The sequence below is a fragment of the Antechinus flavipes genome, chromosome 2 (assembly GCF_016432865.1).
Source record: "Antechinus flavipes isolate AdamAnt ecotype Samford, QLD, Australia chromosome 2, AdamAnt_v2, whole genome shotgun sequence".
Taxonomy (NCBI): domain Eukaryota; kingdom Metazoa; phylum Chordata; class Mammalia; order Dasyuromorphia; family Dasyuridae; genus Antechinus; species Antechinus flavipes.
In genome coordinates this window covers 612,763,022-612,786,219 of record NC_067399.1, presented here as the reverse complement: position 1 = coordinate 612,786,219, position 23,198 = coordinate 612,763,022, and the positions used below count along the sequence as shown (strand labels likewise).

The 23,198-nt window shown below is 35.5% G+C and overlaps 1 protein-coding gene across 1 annotated transcript; it reads right to left on the bottom strand.

Annotated features, from left to right (window-relative positions):
• Positions 1 to 4,475: 4,475 nt before the first annotated feature.
• ZNF518A (zinc finger protein 518A) lies at positions 4,476 to 13,501 on the bottom strand. The gene has a single exon (XM_051981758.1). It carries the CDS (start codon positions 13,376 to 13,378, stop codon positions 8,840 to 8,842), a length of 4,539 nt encoding a protein of 1,512 aa, XP_051837718.1. The 5' UTR covers positions 13,379 to 13,501; the 3' UTR covers positions 4,476 to 8,839.
• Between the last annotated feature and the right edge of the window lie 9,697 nt (positions 13,502 to 23,198).

Below are 23,198 nucleotides of genomic sequence, written 5' to 3'. Positions count from 1 at the left end.
AGAGGAGAGAGACAGATGGGAGAGAGAGAGAGAGAGAAGAGATAGGGTTCCCTGGCATCATCTTGGCTTCTGTTGTGCTATGGCAATGCACCAAGACACTTCCTTACTGTATCTGCAATAACAAAATGGCACTATATCCTGGGAAACATAAAGGAGGCAATGAAAGGGGAAATAAACTCATGATTTTCACAATATATATCCATCTGTTGAAATGCTACTTTTTGAAGTCCAGTTCAAATATCTGTTGCTCCATGGTTTCCCTTGATTTCCACCCTCCAGCCAGAAATACTTGTGCATATATTTATGTTCACTGCATGTTATGCTTTATTTACATCCACAATACTCAAATTTACTTTATAATTACTTGTCTTATTCCTGTCATTACTGTGAAGCAGCACCAAGCAGTGCAAGTTTCAAACACTGCCCAAATCAGTTTACAATGTAACTGGGACAAGTTGAACACAGATACACCGTGGTAATTAGTAGTTTTTCCAAGTCACTATGCAGCCACAGGGATCTGTTTTTATTTTTGAGTTTGATTCTACTAGTATAGTAGATAAAAAGACTCACATCACATCTCTGACCCGTGCTAGTTGTGCAACTATGGTTTACTCTCAGTGTCATCCCTAGAGTTCCACAACTCTGAGACTCCACATTGAAAACACTGCTGATTTGCATCAATAAATGGCATATCCACATAAGGAATTCACTAGAGTAATTAAAGGTGCTTAATAAAGGTTCTAATCTTCATAAATATTCTTAATCTGGGGGTCCTCCAAGATCCATGAATCTAATTGGCAAAAGGAAATATCTTTATTTTTCAGTCATTTAATTGAAAATCTTGTCCTTCAATTGTAAATGTATACAATAGATACTTTTATGAAGGACTAAGAATTCATGATCTGGAGTATTAGGGAAAATAAAGGTCAACAAGGCAAAAACTCTCTTAGCTTTGTTCCTCAGGATCAAAGTACATTCATTGTACACAAAAGGCGCTTAATAAATTTATTATAGGTCAAATGATCTCATTTAATACTTCAGCCTTGTTTCTGCTTTTCACTTTTTTTCCTTCTCTTACTCTTTTCCCTTTTCAAAACTGTAACTTTAGGACTTCCGGTTAAGATGGCGGAGAGGAGGCACACAGCTGCATAAGCTCCGCGCTTTCTCTCACTATCCATTTCATTACAAGCCTCTGAATCAATGCTTGACTGAAAAAAACCCACAAATAGTTACCAAGAGAAGCCATCCTTGAGATCTGCCAAGAAAGGTCTGTCTTTACTGGAGGGCTGGGGCGGTTTTAGATCGGGCGCAGGCGGCGGGCAGCGGCAGTGAGAGCACGGGAGCAGAGCTGAGAGGGGGTGGGGAGAGCTTTGCTACAGGACTGGATACTTTGCTCCGGCAGCAAGTCAGCAGCCCAGCAGAGAAGCTAAAAACACTGGGGGTGAAGAACACAACCGCAAACAGCTGGAGTCTCTCGGGACCTGGCTACCCCTCCCCCTCAGTGACTCAGCACGCTCTGGGATCTCAGAGCGCAGGCGCAGCACAGTCCTGCTAGTGCCTCACTGCTGCCCCCTGCAGTCTGTAGAGGAAGCTCGATAACACACCCAGCCCCCCCCCAAAGAAAGACTCCAGTTTTTTCTGTTTTTCTTTGGTAGTTTGTCTCTGATTAATAGACAGAATGAGCAAGAAGCTGAAGAGGACTTTAACCCTTGACAGCTTCTACACAGATAGAGAGCAGACTCTAAATCCTGAGGAGACTAAAAACAGGCAGTCCCCAGGTGATTCCCCAAAGGAGGAGATCGTCTGTTCCTCAGCACAGATGAACCTCATAGAAGTGATTAAAAAGGCTCTCACAAGGGAGCTAGAAGAAAAATGGGGAAAGCAGAGTGAGGCTTGGGAAAAGGAGAGAGAAGCTTGGGAAAAGGAGAGGGAGGCTTGGCAAAAGAGCCTGGAGAAAGTTAAAGAGAGAGTGGATAAAGAAGTAAAATCCTTGAAAAATAGGATTAGTGAACTGGAAACAGAAAACAGCTCTCTAAAAAACAAAACTGGCGAAATGGAAAAAAATTCCACAGAACAAAAGAACTCAATGGGACAAGTAGAAAAAGATTTTTAAAAAGTGAGTGAAGAGAATACTTCACTGAAAATCAGAATTGAACAAATGGAATTGAATGACTCGAGGAGACAAGAAGAATCAGTCAAGCAAATCCAAAAAAATCAAACAATGGAGAAAAATGTGAAATACCTTCTGGGGAAGACAACAGACCTGGAAAACAGATCCAGGAGAGACAATCTGAGAATCATTGGACTCCCAGAAAAACATGATGAAAAAAAGAGCCTGGACACTATTTTCCAGGAAATTATCAAAGAGAACTGCCCAGAAGTCATAGGAACAGAGGAAAAAATAAACATTGAAAGGATTCATCGATCACCCACTGAAAGGGATCCTAAAATCAAAACACCAAGGAATATAGTGGCCAAATGCCAGAACCCTCAGACGAAGGAAATAATATTGCAAGCGGCTAGAAAAACCCAATTCAAGTATCAAGGAGCCACAATAAGGATCACCCAGGATCTGGCAGCATCCATATTAAAGGATCAAAGGGCCTGGAATATGATATTCCGAAAGGCTAAGGAACTTGGTATGCAACCAAAAATAACTTACCCAGCGAGAATGAGCATCTTTTTCCAGGGAAGAAAATGGACATTCAACGAAGTAAGCGAATTTCATCTATTTCTAATGAAAAAGCCAGAACTTAACAAAAAGTTTGATCTACAAGTACAGAACTCAAGAGAAATCTAAAAAGGTAAAGATTAATCTTGGGAACTATATTTCCGCTATAAAGATGTATAAAGAATACACGTATACCTTGTTCTAGAAACTGATGTGGAAAGGACATTGTACCAGAAAAAGGGCAAAGTGGGGGTAGTACATCTCATGAAGAGGCATAGGAAACCTATTATATCTGAGAGAAAGAATGGAGGGGGATGAATATAATGGGTATCTTACTGCCTTCAGAATTGGCTTTAAGTGAAAAATCTTAAGATATATTCAATCCATGGTGAAACTTCTCCCACCTCATTGAAAAGTGAGAAGGGAAAAGTGAAAAGGGAAGGAATAAGCTAAGAGGAAGGGAATAAGGGAACTGGGAGGGAAAGGGGTAAGATATGGGGAGGAACTCTAAGGCGGGGGGAGGGATACTAAAAAGGGAAGGCTGTGAGAAGCAAGTGGTGCTCACAAGCTTAATACTGGGAAGGGGGGGAAAGGGGAAAGAAGGGAGAAAAGCATAAACCGGGGTTAACAAGATGGCAAGTAATACAGAATTGGTCATTCTAACCATAAATGTGAACGGGGTAACCCCCCCCCCATAAAGAGGAAGCGGTTAGCAGAATGGATTAAAAGCCAGAATCCTACAATATGTTGTTTACAGGAAACACACCTGAAGCGGGGAGATACATGCAGGTTAAAGGCAAAAGGTTGGAGCAAAATCTACTATGCTTCAGGTGAAGTCAAAAAAGCAGGGGTAGCCATCCTGATGTCAGATCAAGCTAAAGCAAAAATTGATCTAATTAAAAGAGTTAAGGAAGGGCACTATGTCTTGCTAAAGGGTAGCATGGATAATGAAGCACTATCTATATTAAACATATATGCACCAAGTGGGGTAGCATCTAAATTCTTAAAAGAGAAATTAAGAGAGCTGCAAGAAGAAATAGACAGTAAAACTATAATAGTGGGAGATCTTAACCTTGCACTCTCAGAATTAGATAAATCAAACCACAAAATAAATAAGAAAGAAGTCAAAGAGGTAAATAGAATACTAGAAAAGTTAGATATGATAGATCTCTGGAGAAAATGTAATGGAGACAGAAAGGAATTTCAGCAGTTCATGGAACCTATACAAAAATTGACCATATATTAGGACATAAAAACCTCAAACTCAAATGCAGTAAGGCAGAAATAGTAAATGCATCCTTTTCAGACCACGATGCAATGAAAATTACATTCAACAAAAAGCCAGGGGGAAGTAGACCAAAAAATAATTGGAAACAAAACTGTAACTTTAGTTATTCCAAAAATATGGCTAGTCTATATTTCTAAGGATGTTTGTTTCAGTCAATACAGATTACTATTATTTAAAGACTCTCAGGCTTTCAAGAGTTTCATAAAATTAAAAACTCAAATTTATAAAAGTTTGTGACCAAATTCTTGAGGTAAACAGATGTTTTAGAAATAAAATAGATTATTTTTAAAAGGTATTCTCCTTGACACCCCCACCAATATACTTGTGGAATGCTATTTTAATTCACTAAGAATATGCAAGCTTTCTTTGGTAACCTAGAATAAAATTACCTATTTTTATATGATGCTGTTACATTTGCAGAACTTTCAACTTTAAAATTAAAAGAGAGGGTGTAGGTGTTACAGGAAAATCAGTCATACTTCCCAATTTCTTAATTAAAAAACATGACAAATTAAATTGCAAAACAGTTAATTTTATTTATTTTTTTTTTGGAAGAAAATAGTATGTTCTGAAATTCAGGGAATTTAATAAATAGACAGATAAGAAAAATCCATTTCACGAACAGTTTTACTGGAGTGATTCATCAGTTCTTAAATACCAGTTCTAGTGCAAGGAAACATTGACATCAATAATTAAAAACAAAAGCAATCTACTTAGCTGCCTGTAGTTCTGTTCTCCAATGTGAAAAAATAAGTAGAATATAAGCTCTTTCAGGGCAAGAACTGTTTCATTTTCATATCTCCAGTGTTTAGTACCTTGACATAATGAGCACATATTTGTTGAATTGGAGTAAGACCATTTTGGTATCTTTCAGAAACCTCATCACCTACCTAGCTGAGGAGAAGTTTTAATGCAGGTATGTCTAAAGCACCATAAGCCCAAGTGGATGCCAAGGGCTTCTGTTAAAGAGGAGCAAATCCTTTAGGAGGATGAGAAGAGGATCATTATTCCAGTGAGGTAAATTAAGTCTAAAAAGAAAGATTTCTTGCAAGTGAGTTCTCAACTAAAATAATCTACATGCAAAAAAGGTGTTTTGCAGAATTTACAAATTTCTATTTGTACCTGGAAAAGTTTATCTCCCCCTTTATTTCAACTTTTTCCTTTTCATTTCAAAATCCCCAAGAATCCCAGCTCACTTAAGAAGTCTCATCAAATTATAGTTCCTTATTTTCCTTAGTTCTATCCTAATATAGCCTGCAAATTCCAGTCGCTCTCTATCTCTCCGGATCCGACTCTCTTCCTAAACTATATTTTAGTGGAACTGAAAACAGAGACACATTCACTGGAAAAAAAATAATTTTTAAGAGTCAGAAGGCATTTAAAGACAATTAACTCCAACCCCTTCCTTTTATATAAAACTGAAACCTAAAGACAATGAACAATGTCACACAGCTAGTGGCAGTTATGACAATATTCTACGACTGCTGATCCCAGGACTCAGTTCAGTCTAATTGTACTCCAAATGGAAAAATTCCTTCCCACTCTGGTATGAATGGAATATACTCTCCATTCACTTATTTTGTTCTTTCTATATATCTCGTACCTGTTGATGCATATCAGTTTTACTTTGAAATCTTAGTATATCATAACACTACACAAAATTTGGGACTTAAAAATGTTTTGGTAGTTTGAGAATCAATAAAACATATTTTGGCTGTTATGGCAAAACTATCAAGCTTTTTTGTTTTATGTTCAAATTATTACAAAAGAAAGAAGGTTCTTTAAAAAAAAAATAGCTGAGGACCATTTACTGAACATCAACAGCTATATAAAAAAGAACTTAATACCTAAGTATGTGTGGGCAAAAATAAAAATTCTTAATTGGAAGATTGTCCTAGAAATATTTGATTGTACTTGCTTCAGTTTAAGCCATAAGGAAAGGACATAACAGAAAGGACAAAAGGGATATTTCTGCTTTTACCACAACTTTGCTAGTGAGAGGAAGTTAGGACACAGAAGTAGTTGAGCTCCTAACCACAATTGGCCCAATTAGGCTAAAGATGTTTTCCACCTGAAGGATAAATCTTCCCAATACAGCTACTCTGTAGCCCAAAAACCTACACTTGCCTGAGCAAAGAGTTTCTGACATTGGAGGGAATCACAGTGGCTTCCAACTGAGGTCAGGGAAGACAAGGAATATAGATCTGAAGACCACTAAAATGACAGATTTCTTAGATCTCACAACTCTTTGTATTTATTAGCACTCTATTAATTCAAGAAATTTATACTGTCATTTTAACAGTGACCCACTGAAGAAAAAGATTATCAACTAGACTGCTCTCTTTTACCTCTCAATTATCTATTACAAGAATAACTCTAAGACTGATGATCACTTCAGTGGCTATTATTGGAATGGTAAGCCCGGTGACTGGCCTATTAAGAAATGAGGAGCTTTTACCAAGTTTGTCCTAGCAAAATAATCCTCGCAAATGGTGGGGTGAGGGAGGGAAGGGGAGGTTAAAGTCACATACCACTCTGAAATAAATTTCTAATCTTTAGAATAAAATCATACTTTATTATTTATAGGGTACTGGCATAAAAGATTGAAAAAAAACTAAGTCTTTCAAAATGCACAACATTAAGTTGTCATTAGATATTAATACAGTAGACTAAAATTGTTGTGTAAACACAATTTAAGATAAATTTAATATTAAAGAGAAAGTTATTACAGAAATTAGCAATGCTTACCATTCTTGAATTAACACCATTATGCATTATGAATATATACTGTATGTTTCCAATTGATTCCATTCTTAGGCTCAATTTAATAAACACAATTGTAACAGGTTTTATTTATATGAAAAATACTTCACTAAGAAAGTAGACAAACTGCACAGAAATAGTACAAGTGTCATGTGCATAGCAAGATAGCTTAAAGCATCTACATATGGCTTTTTTAAAATAAATCTCTTGGGGAAATGGCCCATTTTGGACCTTTTGTTACAGTTGATATATGTAAACTGTTTCACATCTTTTAGGCACTTACTAACAATAGTGTTCATATCCCTGAAAAACAAATTTACAAAAAAAATTAATAAAACTAAAATTAAAACCAAGAAAATAATGCTGGTAAAAGCTCTGTATATATATTTTAAAAGTTTTCAACCAGTTTTATTAGTGCATGCCCAGAACTAAAATAAACAAACTTTTTAGGCCAAAAAATTTCTGTGCAGGATTTATAGCAAATAAGCCATATACAAAAATATGTACACATCTAAAATCTTAGTCATGTACAGAAGAAAAGCCCTGAAGATTTATTCCAATCAATAATAAAAATATATAACACTTATAGTAACCATGTAACAAAAAAATCTTAGATCATATAATTTTATAATACAGATGAGTTTTGTTATACAAAGACCTAATAAAAGTTAAACCACATTTATAAAGCAGAAATTTTATATCTTTAATTATTCGGTGCAACAACTTCATTTTAAATATGTTCTTATCCAGGCATCCACTAGAAAGTGGTCCTGAGTTTTGCCACTGTATAGAACTGCTATCTCCCTTTATTTCTCTGATACCAATTGGCTGTTTTGCTTTGGATTTCCAGTCCTCTAAATATTAATAAAGCCACTTCACTGGAGGCATGTGTGAAAGCTATGAGAATGATGTTTTGTAAGTCATGGAAATGGGACTGGGTTTTTTTTTTTTCTTCCAGAGCTCTGAGATTACCAGATTGCTATTGTATAAATTTAAAACAAAAAATCTAGAAAAACATTTTTCCCTGAGAAGTGCCTACTTGTAGATCTTACATCCAGAAGAAAAATAATTAGAATCCACTAAGACCAAGAGTTCCCTGGAAACTCTGGAAAATTCAATTATCTAAAGAAATCTGCCACTATCTCTGCAAAAAGATTCTTTAATTTTGAGCCGAAAAAGACATTTCCTTGTTATTATGCAACCCAATACTAGCCTTTAAATCATCTCTGAATAGCCCCTCTAAAGTGTCAACCTTCATTCATCAAAGGATATTATTAAGCAAAGTACTTACTGATTTGTTTTACTTATCTATTCAGAGACATCTCTTGTACAAAAGTGAGGTACCCACTTGTATCCTAGTTATGATGAATTAACTGTAAGTCAAATACACTATCCAATCAATCTATTTCCTTCAGAGAGAATCATAGATTAGAGCTGAAAAGACCCTCAAGGGTCAAAATCAGTCCTACCCTCCTCATACAGAAGTACAGAATGACTTACCCAAAGTCACACAAACACTAAATGCAGCAGAGCTAATAGTGGAGAAGAGGATCTCTGGCTCCAAATCCAGGACTCTTTCCATTGGACTACACTGCCTAAAAGATTATACTCCTCTATGTGCTAGAAATCTCTGAGTAATCTAGACTGAGAATAGCAGCCTGGAAAGGAAACCAAGAAGAAATATGTTAGCTTCTTGGTGGGAGGTTAGATCCACAGAGGAAATACTTACCAGATTTTATAGGACTGATAACAGCTAAAGCAGTATTGAGCCAACCTCCACTATAATATACATTCCCAAATAAATTTATAACTGGGAAAAAAGATTTACTTTTCAAATTTTTTCATTTTAACCTAATTTCTTGAACATATTCTTGCAAAAGCAAAACAAAAACAAAAAACAAACAAACAAAAACTTACATTTGTGCTATAAATTCAAAATGCATGCATGTTGTTTGCTTTTTCAAAATGCTGCAATTCTGCTTTCCCATTAAAATATAACCAGCTCCAAAAACAATTAATATTTAAAAGCTTAACTTCTGGTATTATGCTGAAATAGAAAACATCTGCAAATCATAATTTGATTCTTTTAAAGTAATTTTTTAAATAATCAAGGTAAATTATTCTAACATATGCCAATCCCGAGTAGCTTCCATTAAATGCCGCTGTCCATGTCCCACCCAAGCATCCTGATTGTCAAATACTCTACCACAATACCAGCAGTTAAACTTTGCCTTCAAAGTATTATCAGAGGTAGTTTTCACAATCTGATAATTATTTTTGCTTGTTTTTTTAAGCGTTAATTTTAACACAAATCTTTCTTTCACAGGTTTAAGTACTTTATGCCTTTTGGCAGAAAAGTCATCACTAATTGCTTTAGAAAAGTTACAACATGCTGGTTCCAAAAGTGCCTGAATTGTTCTTTTTGACAATGAAACCTTGAGTACGTGTCCTTTAAACTTAGCAATACTTTTCATTACATTTACCACTTCTGGAGCATCTGCATCAGGATGGTTTAAAACCACAACTGGCTGATTTCTTCTGGGGCATTTTACCAGTTGTGTAGAACTGAAAGGAAAAAGTCGCAAAGTTCTAACTGTGTCCTTAGGAAACCTTGGTCTGTAAAGGTCTAACACATCATGAAAATCTTCGGGTTTAGTTTTTCTTTTACTCTTCCTATGCAACATTACTTTTTTTCTAGGCCATTCCTGGAAATTTCCTCTCCATTTTGGTCCAAAGTTCCTGTTCTTACACGTGATCATAGGTTCAGAAGATTTATGTCTTACATGAGTTTTTGTTTTTGAAATCTTTCTCCTGGTAGACTTTCTATTACTGAAATCACTCCCAAATGAACCCTCGGTCTGACACTTCAACAGCTCCGTCTCTGGGGGGCTGGTGGTACCCACTGTCCCTTGAGGAGGTATGGAGCATATTGCTGTAGAGGTTGCTGGCATCAATCTATTTTTTAAGAGTAAGGCATCACTGGAAGAAGCGGGTTGTTTCTCCATTGCTGTGGAAGTTTGATGAGATCGAATGATATCTAACTGTAATGAAGACTTAGGACTCTTTCCTGGCGGACCGTTATCAAAAGCAGGGTTCTTTATTATTTTCAGCAGTATTTTTTGCTGTGTTGCTCCAGTTTTCTTTGGTTGATGATTTTGAAGCTCATAAGTGCTATTCTGTAATAAATCAGACGGCCCTATTTGCGACTTATTGGGAGTAACACATCTTAGGAGAACTGCCTGCCGACCATCGGGCAACAGAGCATAAAGAGATTGTTTCTGCTGAGCTTCACTCGGCTGTTTCACTGAATCCATAGTATGTAAATTAGTACCTTGATATCCAGGCAGTGTATTTTGAGGAGAAATTCTATTCCCTGAAGGTTCTGCTGAGTTTCTAATAAAATATGACGCTTTAAGTGACATACTATTTTCTGAATTAATGGTCATATCAGGTCTACTATCAAATGTAGAGGGGCGAATTATATTTGCTGAACTATCCTTTTTCAATTCTGTCCTTACAGAAGGTATTTTGTCTTGCTCCTTAGCAGCAGCTCCACCAAAAACTTGAGAATTCTCACCTGTGATGTTGGCTACACTTCCAAGCACTCCATTACTTAACCTTAAAACCACTCCAGGTTTCTTGTTTAAAAGGAGAGATGATGACACACCTTGAGCCATATAAATACCTGGTGGATTAGTTGATGAAAGACTTCTTCCTGAAACAAGCTGTAATCCAGATTTGCTAGCAAGATGTAAAGGTAAAATAAACCCTTTAGGAGATGACTGAACTAAAATTGTCTTGGGGGGTTCAGAATTTATTGATGGGCTCAGAACATGAAAAGAACCCAGGCCATTAGAATTTTCTGAAGTAGCTTGTACTTTGCTTTTTATAAGCTGCTGAGTATCAGAATGGGTTTTAACTAATGTGTCAAAACCAGCAGTTCTGGGTATTTTCTCAAAGTCTCCCAAATCATTTGGTACTGATAGTACTTGTTTTTCTTTCCCCCCACCTATTTCTTTATTTGTTGTACAGTTGCTGGCACTGAGATATTCTGTATGTACACCAGTACCCACATTACTTGAAGAAATGGGTAAAGTGCATGGGGTTTCTGAATCTTTAAAATATTCAGTTATGTTCATCTTTCCCTCATTTCTCAAAAGTGGCTCATCATAAAGTTGTATTACTTTATTTGGTTTTGTATCAGAATCTTTTCCCACATTTGAGTTTTCCTTCAATACATCTTGTAACAACTGGTTTTCTTCAGGTGACAAAAAATCAGATGCCTGCTTACTTTGTAGTGAGAAAACAGATGTGATTTTAGGCATTGTGAATGAATCAGCACAAGTGTCATCCTTCCAATCTGATTTCTCGGCAACATTCCCTAAGTTTTGATTTGTATTAGCATCAGGATTCTGTACGTTAATATTTTGTCCTGTTTCTAAAATTTCTGCATCAAATTCACAGTGGTTTTTTAAAGGTTCAAAAATATCTTTAGTGTTTGAAGGGCAGTAAGTTTGACAAATCTTTGATGGAAATGGTTGATGGAGGTCTGGATTTGTGTTCCTTCCCACTGATGATGAGACTGATTCACTTCTTGAACGATACTGGTGTATAGCCGTTTTACTTGATGAAGATTCTTCAGAGTTTTCATGTGCTGTCACTGAAATACTGCATGAGTTATCCAAAATGTCCATTTTTGAGTAATTGTGAAAAGGTAATGTTCCTTGATTAGAGGATGGCATATAGTTGAGATCATTAATACTGGAGTTATTCAACATCCCACTATGCTGTGCTTTTGGTTCAACAGATTTTATTTCAATAGATTCCAAGTTAACCGGGTTCTTACCTGTGGCACACAATACCTGAGGATGATTTTGAGTAACACAACTTCCACATGCTCCAACATTATTACTTATTCTAAGTTTAGTGGTCAAATTCAAAGGAGCTGCAGTCAGTTCTGAATTTGTTGACAAATGAGGTGTACTTTTCTCAGCACCTACTATCTGAGATTTACCCCTAGCTTGAGCCATGACAGCTTTTTCTTTTTCCAATGTTGTATTCCCAGAAAACAGAGGAGTAGGAAATGATAATGGATTAGATGTACTAGTGCAAATTGTGTTATTTAAATCAGATATATGCAGTGTAGCACCTGAAGATAATCCAGTGGTTTTAGCTTTTTGATGCTGCAAATCAGTAGTGTTGTCCTTTGTTATTTCAGGCTGAAGACCCGGAGAACATGAACTCGATTTATTGGTAGGCAATATTTTTATGACTATATGTTGTTTTCCATCTACCATCTTGAACCCCATAAATTTAGCACTATAGTTGGCAGGAACTGATATTTTATTATTTTTCATCATCAGCACCGTGGGTCCATGTATAACATTCTTCAAAAATCCAAAACCAGAACTTGATCCTTCTTCAGGTTTACTACACTGACTGGTAGGTAAGAGATTTCTTGTTTCTGATTCTGGTGTATCTTGCTTCTGACTCCGCTTTTCAATATACATGGTTTCATCCTTTTCTTCATTCAAATGCTCCCATACATTACTCTGTTCTTCAGATTTAATCTGAATTTTATTAGCATTTTTAAGCACCTGTGTGTTTTTTTCTACATAGCTGTCATTTCCATTGCTCTCCTTCTTTTGTCTCCAAAGCGTCTTTCTTGATGTTCCTATTTTGTATCGTCTTAATATAAGCTTAAGTCCAGATGTAGTCTTAACTATCCTTTTTTCACATTTTTCCTTTTCCAGTTTATCTTTTGCATATAATTGATCTTTGTGCAAAGCTAACATATGTTTTAGAAGTTGGTCCTTCCCGGCAGCACTATACTTACAATATTGACAACTGAAGGGAAAAGTAGTGGAATGAACAAAGAGATGTTGCTGAAATTCTCCTTTGGTGAAACTGATATGATGACACTTACTACATTTATAGTGAATATCATTATGTCTATGAATATGCTGAACAAATGTGCCAACGTCCTTGGTAGAGAACTTGCATTTTTCACATTGAAAATTACCATTAACACAATGGTTAACTGTAAAATGTTTTGTTAAATCTAATAAAGTATACACAGTCTCATCATTACAAATGTCACATTTTACTAAAGTGCTTCGGTGGATAAGTCTGTGTTGTTTAAATGACTGAAAGTCATTTGCAGAAAAACTGCACATCTCACAAGGATATAAAGGTAACTCTCCACAGTGCAAAAGTTGAAAATGTTTCTGCAAATCATTCGGGCTATAGCGAATATTGTCTCTACATTTTGTACAGCTGAAATTAAGTATTTTTGCAGACATTTTCATTCCTTCTTCTTCATATCCTACATTGGGTCTATGCCACAAATTACACTCCTTTAAATCATTTAAAGGACTTTCATCTACTTTCTCTTTGCTCACAGATTTTCTGGCAGTTTGTGGTTTATTTTCAAATAATTGTCTATATATGTCAACCTCATGTGTCAACAGGGCTTCATTTGGAACACTTATCTTGGGCAAATGAACTTTCACATTTTTCAGTTCAAAATTATCTTCTAAAATTCTTGGTTCCTCTGATTCTACAGAATTAATAACTACTATATCTTTCACATCATAATCCTTTTCTAAAGTAGTTAGTTTTCCATCACAAAAAAAATGCTTCTGTTCAGATGGCATGATTTGAAAAACTGATCCTTGTGTCCTCTCTTCAGTCGATTCTCGAAGTTATTTATAATTTATACAGAAAACTAGGATATTGTGGCAAGGCATCTTCAAGATTCCAGAATTTTCCTCACTTTTGCTTACCTAAAATTAAAGAAAGAATTGAAAAATCTCATCACTAAACATATGTGAACTTAGTATTTTAAAACATTACAAAGTAGACACATTTTAACAAAATCTTAGAAATTATTGGGTCCAACTTCATTTTAAAACTAAAGAAACTATGGCCAAGTAAATTAAGTTTCTAATTCTCACTAATTTGCCATTAATGACTCTGACCTCTAAGACTACTTTATATTCTAAAGATCTTATGATTTGTTAAATTGTTACTTCAAAATTTTTTAATAAAACTTTTTAAAATCCAGCAAAATATCCATAGCAACAAGGTTAAGTCTTGATCATGGAAATGTGGGTTATCCATTCAACTTATGAATTATCTGTTTCCAAATAGGAAACTTAAGGAAACAAAGGAATTCAAACCAAGATGTTCTTCTTTTTGGTGGATGATGGTCCAGATCTATGATTTTATCAATTCAAGGAACTCACAATATGGGGAATCCCTCCACTAGCAGAAAGCTGAAACTCATCAATAACTTACAATGCTTACAAGGAATTTATCTGGGTCACTGAAAGAATAAGTTATTTTATCCATGATCACACAGCTAGTACATGTAGTTTTCCTTAATTTCAAAGCCATCCCCTCTATCCACTACACCATATCTCTCACACATAAATTATCCACAACATCATCCACTTCTAAAAACCAAACAGAACCTAGTGCCCACTGTTTAAGAGAATGTGTTTAGGTGGAATAGAATGGAGAGGAGTGTTACAAGGGAAAAAGAATAGGGGAGAGAATAGTAGAAAGTCAAATCAAACCCTCTGGGAAAATGAAAACCCACCTGAATTTCTTTAATGATTAAAATGTTCCCATTCCAACATACCCTTCCCATGCCAGTGAATCTGAACAGCTGTCATTATTCAAACTCCCACTGACTACTCTTATTCAATATAGACCCTCACCCCTCCAAAGTCCCACTCTGAAGTTGCCATGTCTATTTCTTAAGTAACAAACTTGCTTTCACCTTAAACATTTTCCTTTCTACCAATTTCCATATCGAGACCTAACTTCCTCCCAACGAGAAAGCTTCTCATTCTCTTCTAGCACTGGGTGTGCTTTCTCTCATACCTCTATCTCCTCATACCTCACATCAATTACTGATCCTGGCAGAGGTGATGGAATACTTCTTGTTCTCAACTGCCACTTCTAAACTCTCCTCATCTGAGGTTCATTCATTCAATATATATTTATCATTCAAATAAAACTTTAGTACCAAACTCCAGGATATTCTCCTTCCTTCCTCAATGGGTTCTGTACCTGGCTCAAAGTCTTTTTTCTCCTCCCAAACTCTTGCCCTCACCCTACCGGACTTGAATAGACAAAATACTAATACTCCCTCAATTGCCCACACCTCTCAATTCCTCAATTTATTTTCCATGATTTATTCTATCACCCCACCCTCAATTAACTCAAAGATGGATAATATCAGAATGCACTAGAGGCAGCTATATCAGCTCATGAGACACAAAAGCTAAATTTTCATTATAAGCATTCATATCTCAGAAGTCAGCAAACCAGGGCTTGATTTATTTGTCTAATGATCTAAACAAAGCCAGAGGGGAAATGTTAATAATAAGATTAAGCTTAAAACTGTATCCAGCATTTTTTTCCTTTTCTTCAGAGTCACTTGTTAAACATCTGCTAGGACAACTCTGATCATGCATTTGATCTTGCCATCATCCCTAATTGTTTATACTCATATTTGTGAACTCTGAAATTTCTTTCTACGATCATAATCTGTTGTCATACTATCTCTCCCTCTGCCTTGCATACCCTAATTCTATTTCTTCATCTTTGCTGTGAGCTCCACTCTTTCCACCCCTTAAATTTCATAACAAGACATTATTCCTGCACTAGTTACTCTCTTTTCTTTCCCATCTTGATCCTTTGGTTAAACCAGTTCAACTCTATATTGTGCTTTTGAGTCCTCTGACCCTTTATCCTATTGTTGCTCTGATCTTATCAAGTCCTAACCACTCATTACTTCCACCATTGACTATCTTCACTCCTACTCATGTACTGCTGAATGAAGCTAGGGAAAAAAAATTACATAATGATGACTGGGTCCTCCCTCCAGATTTATGTTAAATAATTTCAACTGAGTCCTAACTTGGCAAGACAATCCTTTCACACTTTCTGATTCTTTCCCATTCACTGCAGTGGCCTTTCCAACCTTTTTATGACTCCCCAAACCTCCAATTCTTCTTCCCCTCACCTTCTCAGCTGAGAATCAAGACTCTCATGTTTCACTATAGAAACTAAGGGAAGGCCAGGAAGAGCAAAAAGCACCCTCTTCTTTGTTTTTCATTTCATATTCTCAGATGCCTTCTGTCTCTCCTCCTCTAAGCATTTCACACACAGTGGCTTTTTTCTTTGCTAAGCGCTGGATGTGCTCCATCTACATAAGAGATTCCATTTCATCCCATCTTTCAATAGATTTGTCACTTTATAACCCCTTTCTCACTAATCTTTAATCTCTCTGTTCATTTGTTTCCCTACTTTCAAACATGTTATCCTTCCCTCAAAAACTCTCATTTGATCCACCCATCTTCACTACTGTCTGAAATTTTTCCTCCCTTTCATGGCTAATTTTTTTCAGGAGACCTATAAGTAGAGCTTTTATTTCCTTTCCTCTTCTCCTCTAACTCTGCAATCTGGCTTCTGCTATTGTTATTCAATTTAAATAGCTCCCTCCAAAGTTACCAGAGATCTCTTCATTAGCAAAATTCCCAAACTTTATCCTTACTGACCAATCTGGTTTCTGGCACTGTAGATCAGTAGAATCAAACTTAAATAAAAATAGATCCTTGCAGCTGTGTACTGTTCTAGGAAATTATAAGTTAACATTATCTAGATTGTACTATCTTTATCTAAGTTTCTTTTTGAATGGTCTGACTGCTCCTTTTCAGTCCTTTTGCTCGTTCTTCATCCAGGAAGCACCTGCTAATAGTGAAGGGGGGAGGAAAGGAGTCCCACAAGGATCTGTCCTCGGTCCCTTTCTCCCTCAATATTAACTTGTTTGGTGATTTCATAGGCTCCCATGTATTCAGTTATCTATTTATGTCTCAGATCTATTAATCCAATCTTAATCTTTTTTCCATTCTCCATTCTCCCCATTCCAAATACCTATCAGATATCTCTCACTGTATGTCTTACAAAAATCTTAAATTTATTTCCTTCCTCCCCCACCAAAGTCTTCCCTTCTTTCTAACTTTCCCATTACTATTGAGAGTCCTACCATTCTTCCAGGCACTATCTTCAACTCCTTACTCTCCCTGTCCCTTTGCCCCATATTCAATCAATTGCCAAGTCCTGCTGATTTCCAGTATTTGCCCCTTCTCTCATCTGACTCTGCCATGAACCCGGTGCCCACACTACAATACTTTGCTCATTAGTCTCTCTTTTTCTCTCCATTCCAATCCTCTTTCCATTCATCTCAAAATAATCTTCCTAAAGCACAAATCTAACCAATCTCCCTCTCCCCCCAATTCAGTAAGCTCCAGGGTCTCTTATTTCATCCAGGACCAACCCCTTTGTGACATGACCCCTTTTCTCTATTAATGATCTCCGTACCCAGACACTCTTCTTCCCATATGATGCCCCATCTCTGACTTGTCACTTTCACAGACGGTCCTCCTCAGCCTAGCATTCCCTCTGTCTCGGGGTCTGTCTCCTGACTTGCTAGCCTCCTTCAGGTCACAGCAAAAATCCCATCTTTTGCAAAGTGCCTTTCCCAGTCTCCCTAAATGCTATGGCCTTCTATTTAGGAAAATTCTTGATCATTCTATCCGTATCCTGTTTGTACCTAACATTTACATGTTATCTTCCCTATTAAAGACTTAAGCTCCTTGAGAGGAAGAACAGTTCTTTGGATCTCCATCTCTTAGCACAGATCCTGACATGGAGTAAGATGTTTAATAAATGCTTCTTGACTTCATCTGCCTTGACATAAGGTTACGAAGAAAATGTTATGTAGAAAATGGCTAGTATTGTGTGAAAAATTCCTGGAGATGACCTACAGAAGAACACAATGTCACACATGATGAGAAGGTACGGATGTGAATCAACATCACTGAAAAGTATCATATTGATGAAATCTTGGGTCCACTGAAATAATTAAGCAGAACACAAATGTACATGAGCAGGGGGGAAAAATTATTTTTCTGAATTTAGCTTATCTGAAAAATACTAGACAACACTAAGAAAATGGTAGATCTCATGGTAACTTAACATTTGGCAAACTATGTACTACTACTATAAATAATCTGTAATAACAATAAAAAATAAAAACTGATTTTAGCACAGTAAAGTAGAAAGATTCACTGAGAAAGATAGGATTTTCTGAGGGAAGTTGAAACAGAATTCTGACTCATGATCTTTATTAATGAAAGAAAAGAAAAAAAAATGGTGGAATGACCCTAGTGTTTCTTCTTCACTTCCTCTAAACAAGAATGGCATGAAATGATGTTATAAAAAACAGCTGGAGTAAAAGGAAGAAAAATAAGTTGCCACAAAGTAATCCAATAATTTATAGAGAATAAACAACACTAAAACACCAACAACATTTCCCTTTCAAAGACACTCTTGCTGTGCTGCTCTGTACCCTGAGATAACAATCTCTACTAAGTGTGTTCTTAATGGACCCTGGACTCTCCGCTAACCTCACTATATGCATTCCTTAGTGACTGGAAGTCTATGAACTTCACAAGTTCCAGAAATGGAAGATTCCAGAAGAGGGAGAAGTTCAGAAATATGTGGCTTGTTGCAATTTCATCATAATTACAATACAAATGAGATATTAAATGTAATAGAGAACCACTGAAGATTGATGAGTAGTTCAGAGAATAGGGGGAAGTAAGGTACCAGTTAAAGAGGGGAAACTAGAGTAAGATCCTTCCATGGAGGAAGCATATTCTGGGGCACTAACGCATATTCTGTGGGGGAAGGGAGGGAAGAAGGGATGGGGATAACAATTAGGAATACTGCAATGACTTCCCTAATAGAGAATTAGAGATATCTGAAGAAAATCTTTTTTCTAAATAGGAATCTTACTTTTTAAGATTCATCTAATTGCATGAGGAATAGCTGGATCAAAAGAGGTTCATGAAAAATGAATCAACTGGGGCAGTTAGGTGGTACAGTGAATAGAGCACAGCCCTGAAATCAGGAGGACCTGAGTTCAATTCTGATCTCAGACACTTAACACTTCCTAGATGTGTGACCCCGGGGCAAGTCACTTAACCCCAATTGCCTCAACAACAACAACAACAAAAAAGAATAAGAAAAAGAAAAAGAAAAAATGAATCAACAATCTACAAAAGAAGTCCAGAAACTGAATAAGTAATTCAAAGACAATGAGTTGAAAACCTTCAAAAAGAAGAAAGTTTTCTAATAAATTTTTCAATACTCCCAATTTCAAGAACCTCCAGAAAAACAATCAATAAAAAATGAAGGCAGACTTATCTGACGCCTTCTAGAGATAAAGGTAGGGGACTAAGGAGCAAGGCAAATAGGAATGAGATCCATTCATGCTAGATAATGACTCTCTCCCCTTCATTAATATTGAAGTTTGGGCCCCAACAGAGGATCCTTTGAAAAATAGAAAGATTTTTTTCCCTTTTTGATCTGATTTTTCTTGTACAGCATGAAAAAGATGGAAATATGTATAGAGCAATTGCCTACATATTGGACTGCTTTCTATCTGGGGAGAAGATGGAGAGAAGGAAGGGAGAAAAGTTTGGAATGCAGGTTATTTTGAAAATAAAAAGTTATAATTAAAAAAAAGAAAAAGAGAGGCAATAAGGTGCAATTAGGTTAGATATGCAAGACTCATAAGCAAACACAGTAATTCTAGTTTCCAAAAATTTAAGAACTACTGTCAAAAGGACTTTCTTTTCAATAAGAATAGTAAGAAGACTAGAAAGCAATGTGAATGAAACATAAGTTGACCTAAATTAGTATAGTAGTTTATCTTCAGCAACCAAAAGGTTTTAAGCATCTGGTCTCTGAGCCTTCTGTGTGCAAGCTTCAGTAAAACAAGTTTCCCAAATGGCACAAAAAGTGGGGAAGGGTAAGAATGTGAGGGACAGAATGGTCAAATTTTTTTGATAAATTTTAATGTAACTTCTGCATAAATATAGCAATTTTTTTCAATGAAAACAATATTTAAATCTAAGTCAACAAAAGCAAGACAGAAAATTGACCGACACTGAATAAGGGATAATTAGTAAATAATGTACAGGTAGAAGAGGTCAAATTTGAGTTAGCACATATCAAAACTCAATGTGGGTATGATCTGCTACTATCAGTCAACTGGCATAGATTTATGACAGAGAAAGGCTGTGTCAACACAATACCTGAACTATTTTATAATAGTTTTTTATTTTACAAAATACATGCAAAGTTGGTTTTCAACATTCACCCTTGAAAACCTTGTATTCCAAGTTTTTCTCCCTTTTCCCCTTCCCCTAAACCCTCGACAGAAAGGAATCCAATATAGGTTAATATGTACAATTCTTCTAAACATTTATCATGTTGTACAACAAAAATCAGATCAAAAAGGAGGAAAAAGAAATTAAAAAGAAAAAAAAGCAAGTAAACAACAACAACAAAAAGAGAGAATACTATACTGTGATCTACACTCAATTCTTACAGCCCTCTCTCTGGGCATAAATGGCTCTCTTCATCACAAGATCATTGGAACTGGCCTCAATCATCTCACTGTTGAAGAGAGTCATGTCCATCAGAATTGATCATCATATAATCTTGTTGTTGCCATGTACAATGATCTCCTAGTTCTGCTTATTTCACTTAGCATCAGGTCATGTAAGTCTCTCATGTGAGTCTCTCCAGGCTTCTCTGTAATCACCCTGTTGGTGATTTCTTACAGAACAATAATTTTCCACAACATTCAAATACCACAATTTATTCAGCCATTCTCCAATTGATGGGCATCCACTCAGTTTGGTCCAGTCTCTTGCCGATATAAAAAAGGCTGCCACAAACATTTTTGCACATGTGAGTCCTTTTCCCTTTTTTAGGATCTCTTTGGGATACAGGCCCAATAGAAATACTGCTAGATCAAAGGATATGTATAGTTAGTTCCATATTGCTCACCAGAATGGTTAGATCAGTTTGCAATTCCACCAACATTGCATTAGTGTTCCATTTTTTCCACATTCCCTCCAACATTTGTCATTATCTTTTCTTGCCATGTTAGGCAATCTGAGAAGTGTGAAGTGGTTGTTTTAATTTGTATTTCTGTAATAGTGATTTAGAGCACTTTTTCATGTGACTTCATCTGAAAATTCTTCATATTCTTTGACCATTTATCGATTAGAGAATAGTTTATTTCCATATAAATGAGTCAATTCTCTGTATTTTAGAAATGAAGCCTTTATCAGAACCCTTGGATGTAAAAATTTTTTCTCCAGTTTTCTGCTTCCCTTCTAATCTTGTCTGCATTGATTTTGTTTATACAAAAATTTTTAAATTTAACATAATCAAAATTATCCATTTTATATTTCATAATGTTCTCTACTTCTTCTTTGGTTACAAATTCCTTCCTTCTCCACAGATCTGAGAGATAGATTATCCCTTACTCTTCTAATTTGCTTATAGCATCATCATCCTTTATGTCTAACTCATGAATCCATTTCAATTTTATCTTGATATAAGGTATTAGGTGTTGAATTTCTGTCACACTATTATTCAATTTTCCTAGCAATTTTTATCAAATCCTGAGTTCTTATCCAGAAGCTGAAGTCTTTGGATTTATAAAACAGTATTTGATATATTTTAATGTGAAGAGAATGTAATTCAAAGCTAAACAAACCTTAAATTAAAAGTCCCATAATGTTATATTTCAATACCCATTTCAAAAAAACTTCAACTTCGAAAACTGAAATAACTCAAGAATTATCAAATTATTAACAAATTGTCAGAATTTTTCAATAATTAAATTGAAATTTTTCCTAACCTTTTTGTATAAAAATATTTTTCCTTGTGATGCATAAAGATAAAACTGATGAAGAAAAAAATCAAATGACAAACTAGTAAGAATAAAGACAGAAAAAGGTAAAAACCATAATTATACAATGTGAATGAGATGCAGAGGAAGAACTGATAGAAGCATTAGAGAAGGCAGGAGGGCTGGCAGTTCTGAAAACCTATTTATATTAGGAATGAATTTAATAGGGAACAACACAAATATATGCCACAAAGAGTATAGCACCCTCCAAAATCTATAAAGAAATAAGGGGAAGCGGGTACAGAAATATGTTTAGATTAAGATATGTAGATTAATGGGAATGGGATAAAAAAAGGAACCGATAGGGAAGGAGATAAAGGAGGTATCCATGGGTTATGTAATAGTAAGGCAAGTTAGGAAGAACAAAAGTAGTAACTCGGAGTAGGAGAATTTATTAGGGGAAAAACGTGTAAATACATGTGTGTGTAGGTATGTATGTGAGTATATAGGTGTATATGTGTGGGTGTGTATGCAGGTATACAGACTCACATACATAAATATACCTGTGCTTAACTGCTACCTGCTTGGGATAGGTGGAGGAGATGAAAGGGGAAAAAAATTAATAAAGTACAAAGTGCACAGTAGAGAACAAAAGAGTAACCTAAAAGGAAGCAAAGAAAAAATAAACAATCATGAATATAAATGTCTTCTACTAATATATATGCTTTCTTTCAATGTAAGTCTATTGTTGTGTATCTTTAATCTTCCCTGAATGTTTTGCTGGACAAATATCGATGTTTTGTTTTATCTTTCCCTTTTCTGCCTTTTTCCTTTTCCTATTTGTTTTTTTTTTTTCTCTTACTTTGTATTTAGTTTTAAATTATTAAACGGAAAGGGGAAAAGACAACAGAACAGTTTAAGTTAAAGAGATAAGGAAAATGCAAAGTAAAAGTCTAAATGCAGGAAATACATCATGTTTCTGATAAGATTTTTAAAAATTCATAAAGACAACTATATTTTCTTAGTATTAACCAGCTACAAGACGGCATAAAACTTAGATAGGGAAAGGAAAAAGGAGAGATGGAAAAAAAATCTCTGCAGTGAGTTTATCTGATAAAGGTCTCATTTCTAAGAGATATAAAGAATTGATTGAAATAAGCATAAAAATTATTGCAAATAATTGCCATAAGAATATGAATTTCTCAAAGGAAGAAATTCAAGCTATATTTGTATAGTTGTAAGAAAAAAAATTGTTCCAAATGACTAATAAAGAAATAGAAATTAAAGCAACTTCAAAGTTCTACTTAATATCCATAAGATTAACAAAGCTTGTAACAAAAGAGTAAATGACGACTGCTGAAAGGACTATAGGATTATTTGTATAGCCATCCTGGAAGAAAATCTTGAACTACATCCCCTTTGACCCAGCAATACCACTACTAAAGGGTCTTTAAAACAGATAAATTTAAAAATTAAATGGAAAGTAATTAACTTTCATGTTAAAGAGTAAAGGGGCCAAAAACAAAATCAAAGAAATGAGTAATTTCATTAAAAAAAAAAAAAAAAAACACAGGGATGCAGCCACAGTTGTATTTAGGGAACATTTTATATATCTAAACTCTTTCATCAATTAAAAAGAGAGCCAATTAATAAGTTGGGTTTGCAATTAAAGAACTCAAAAACAA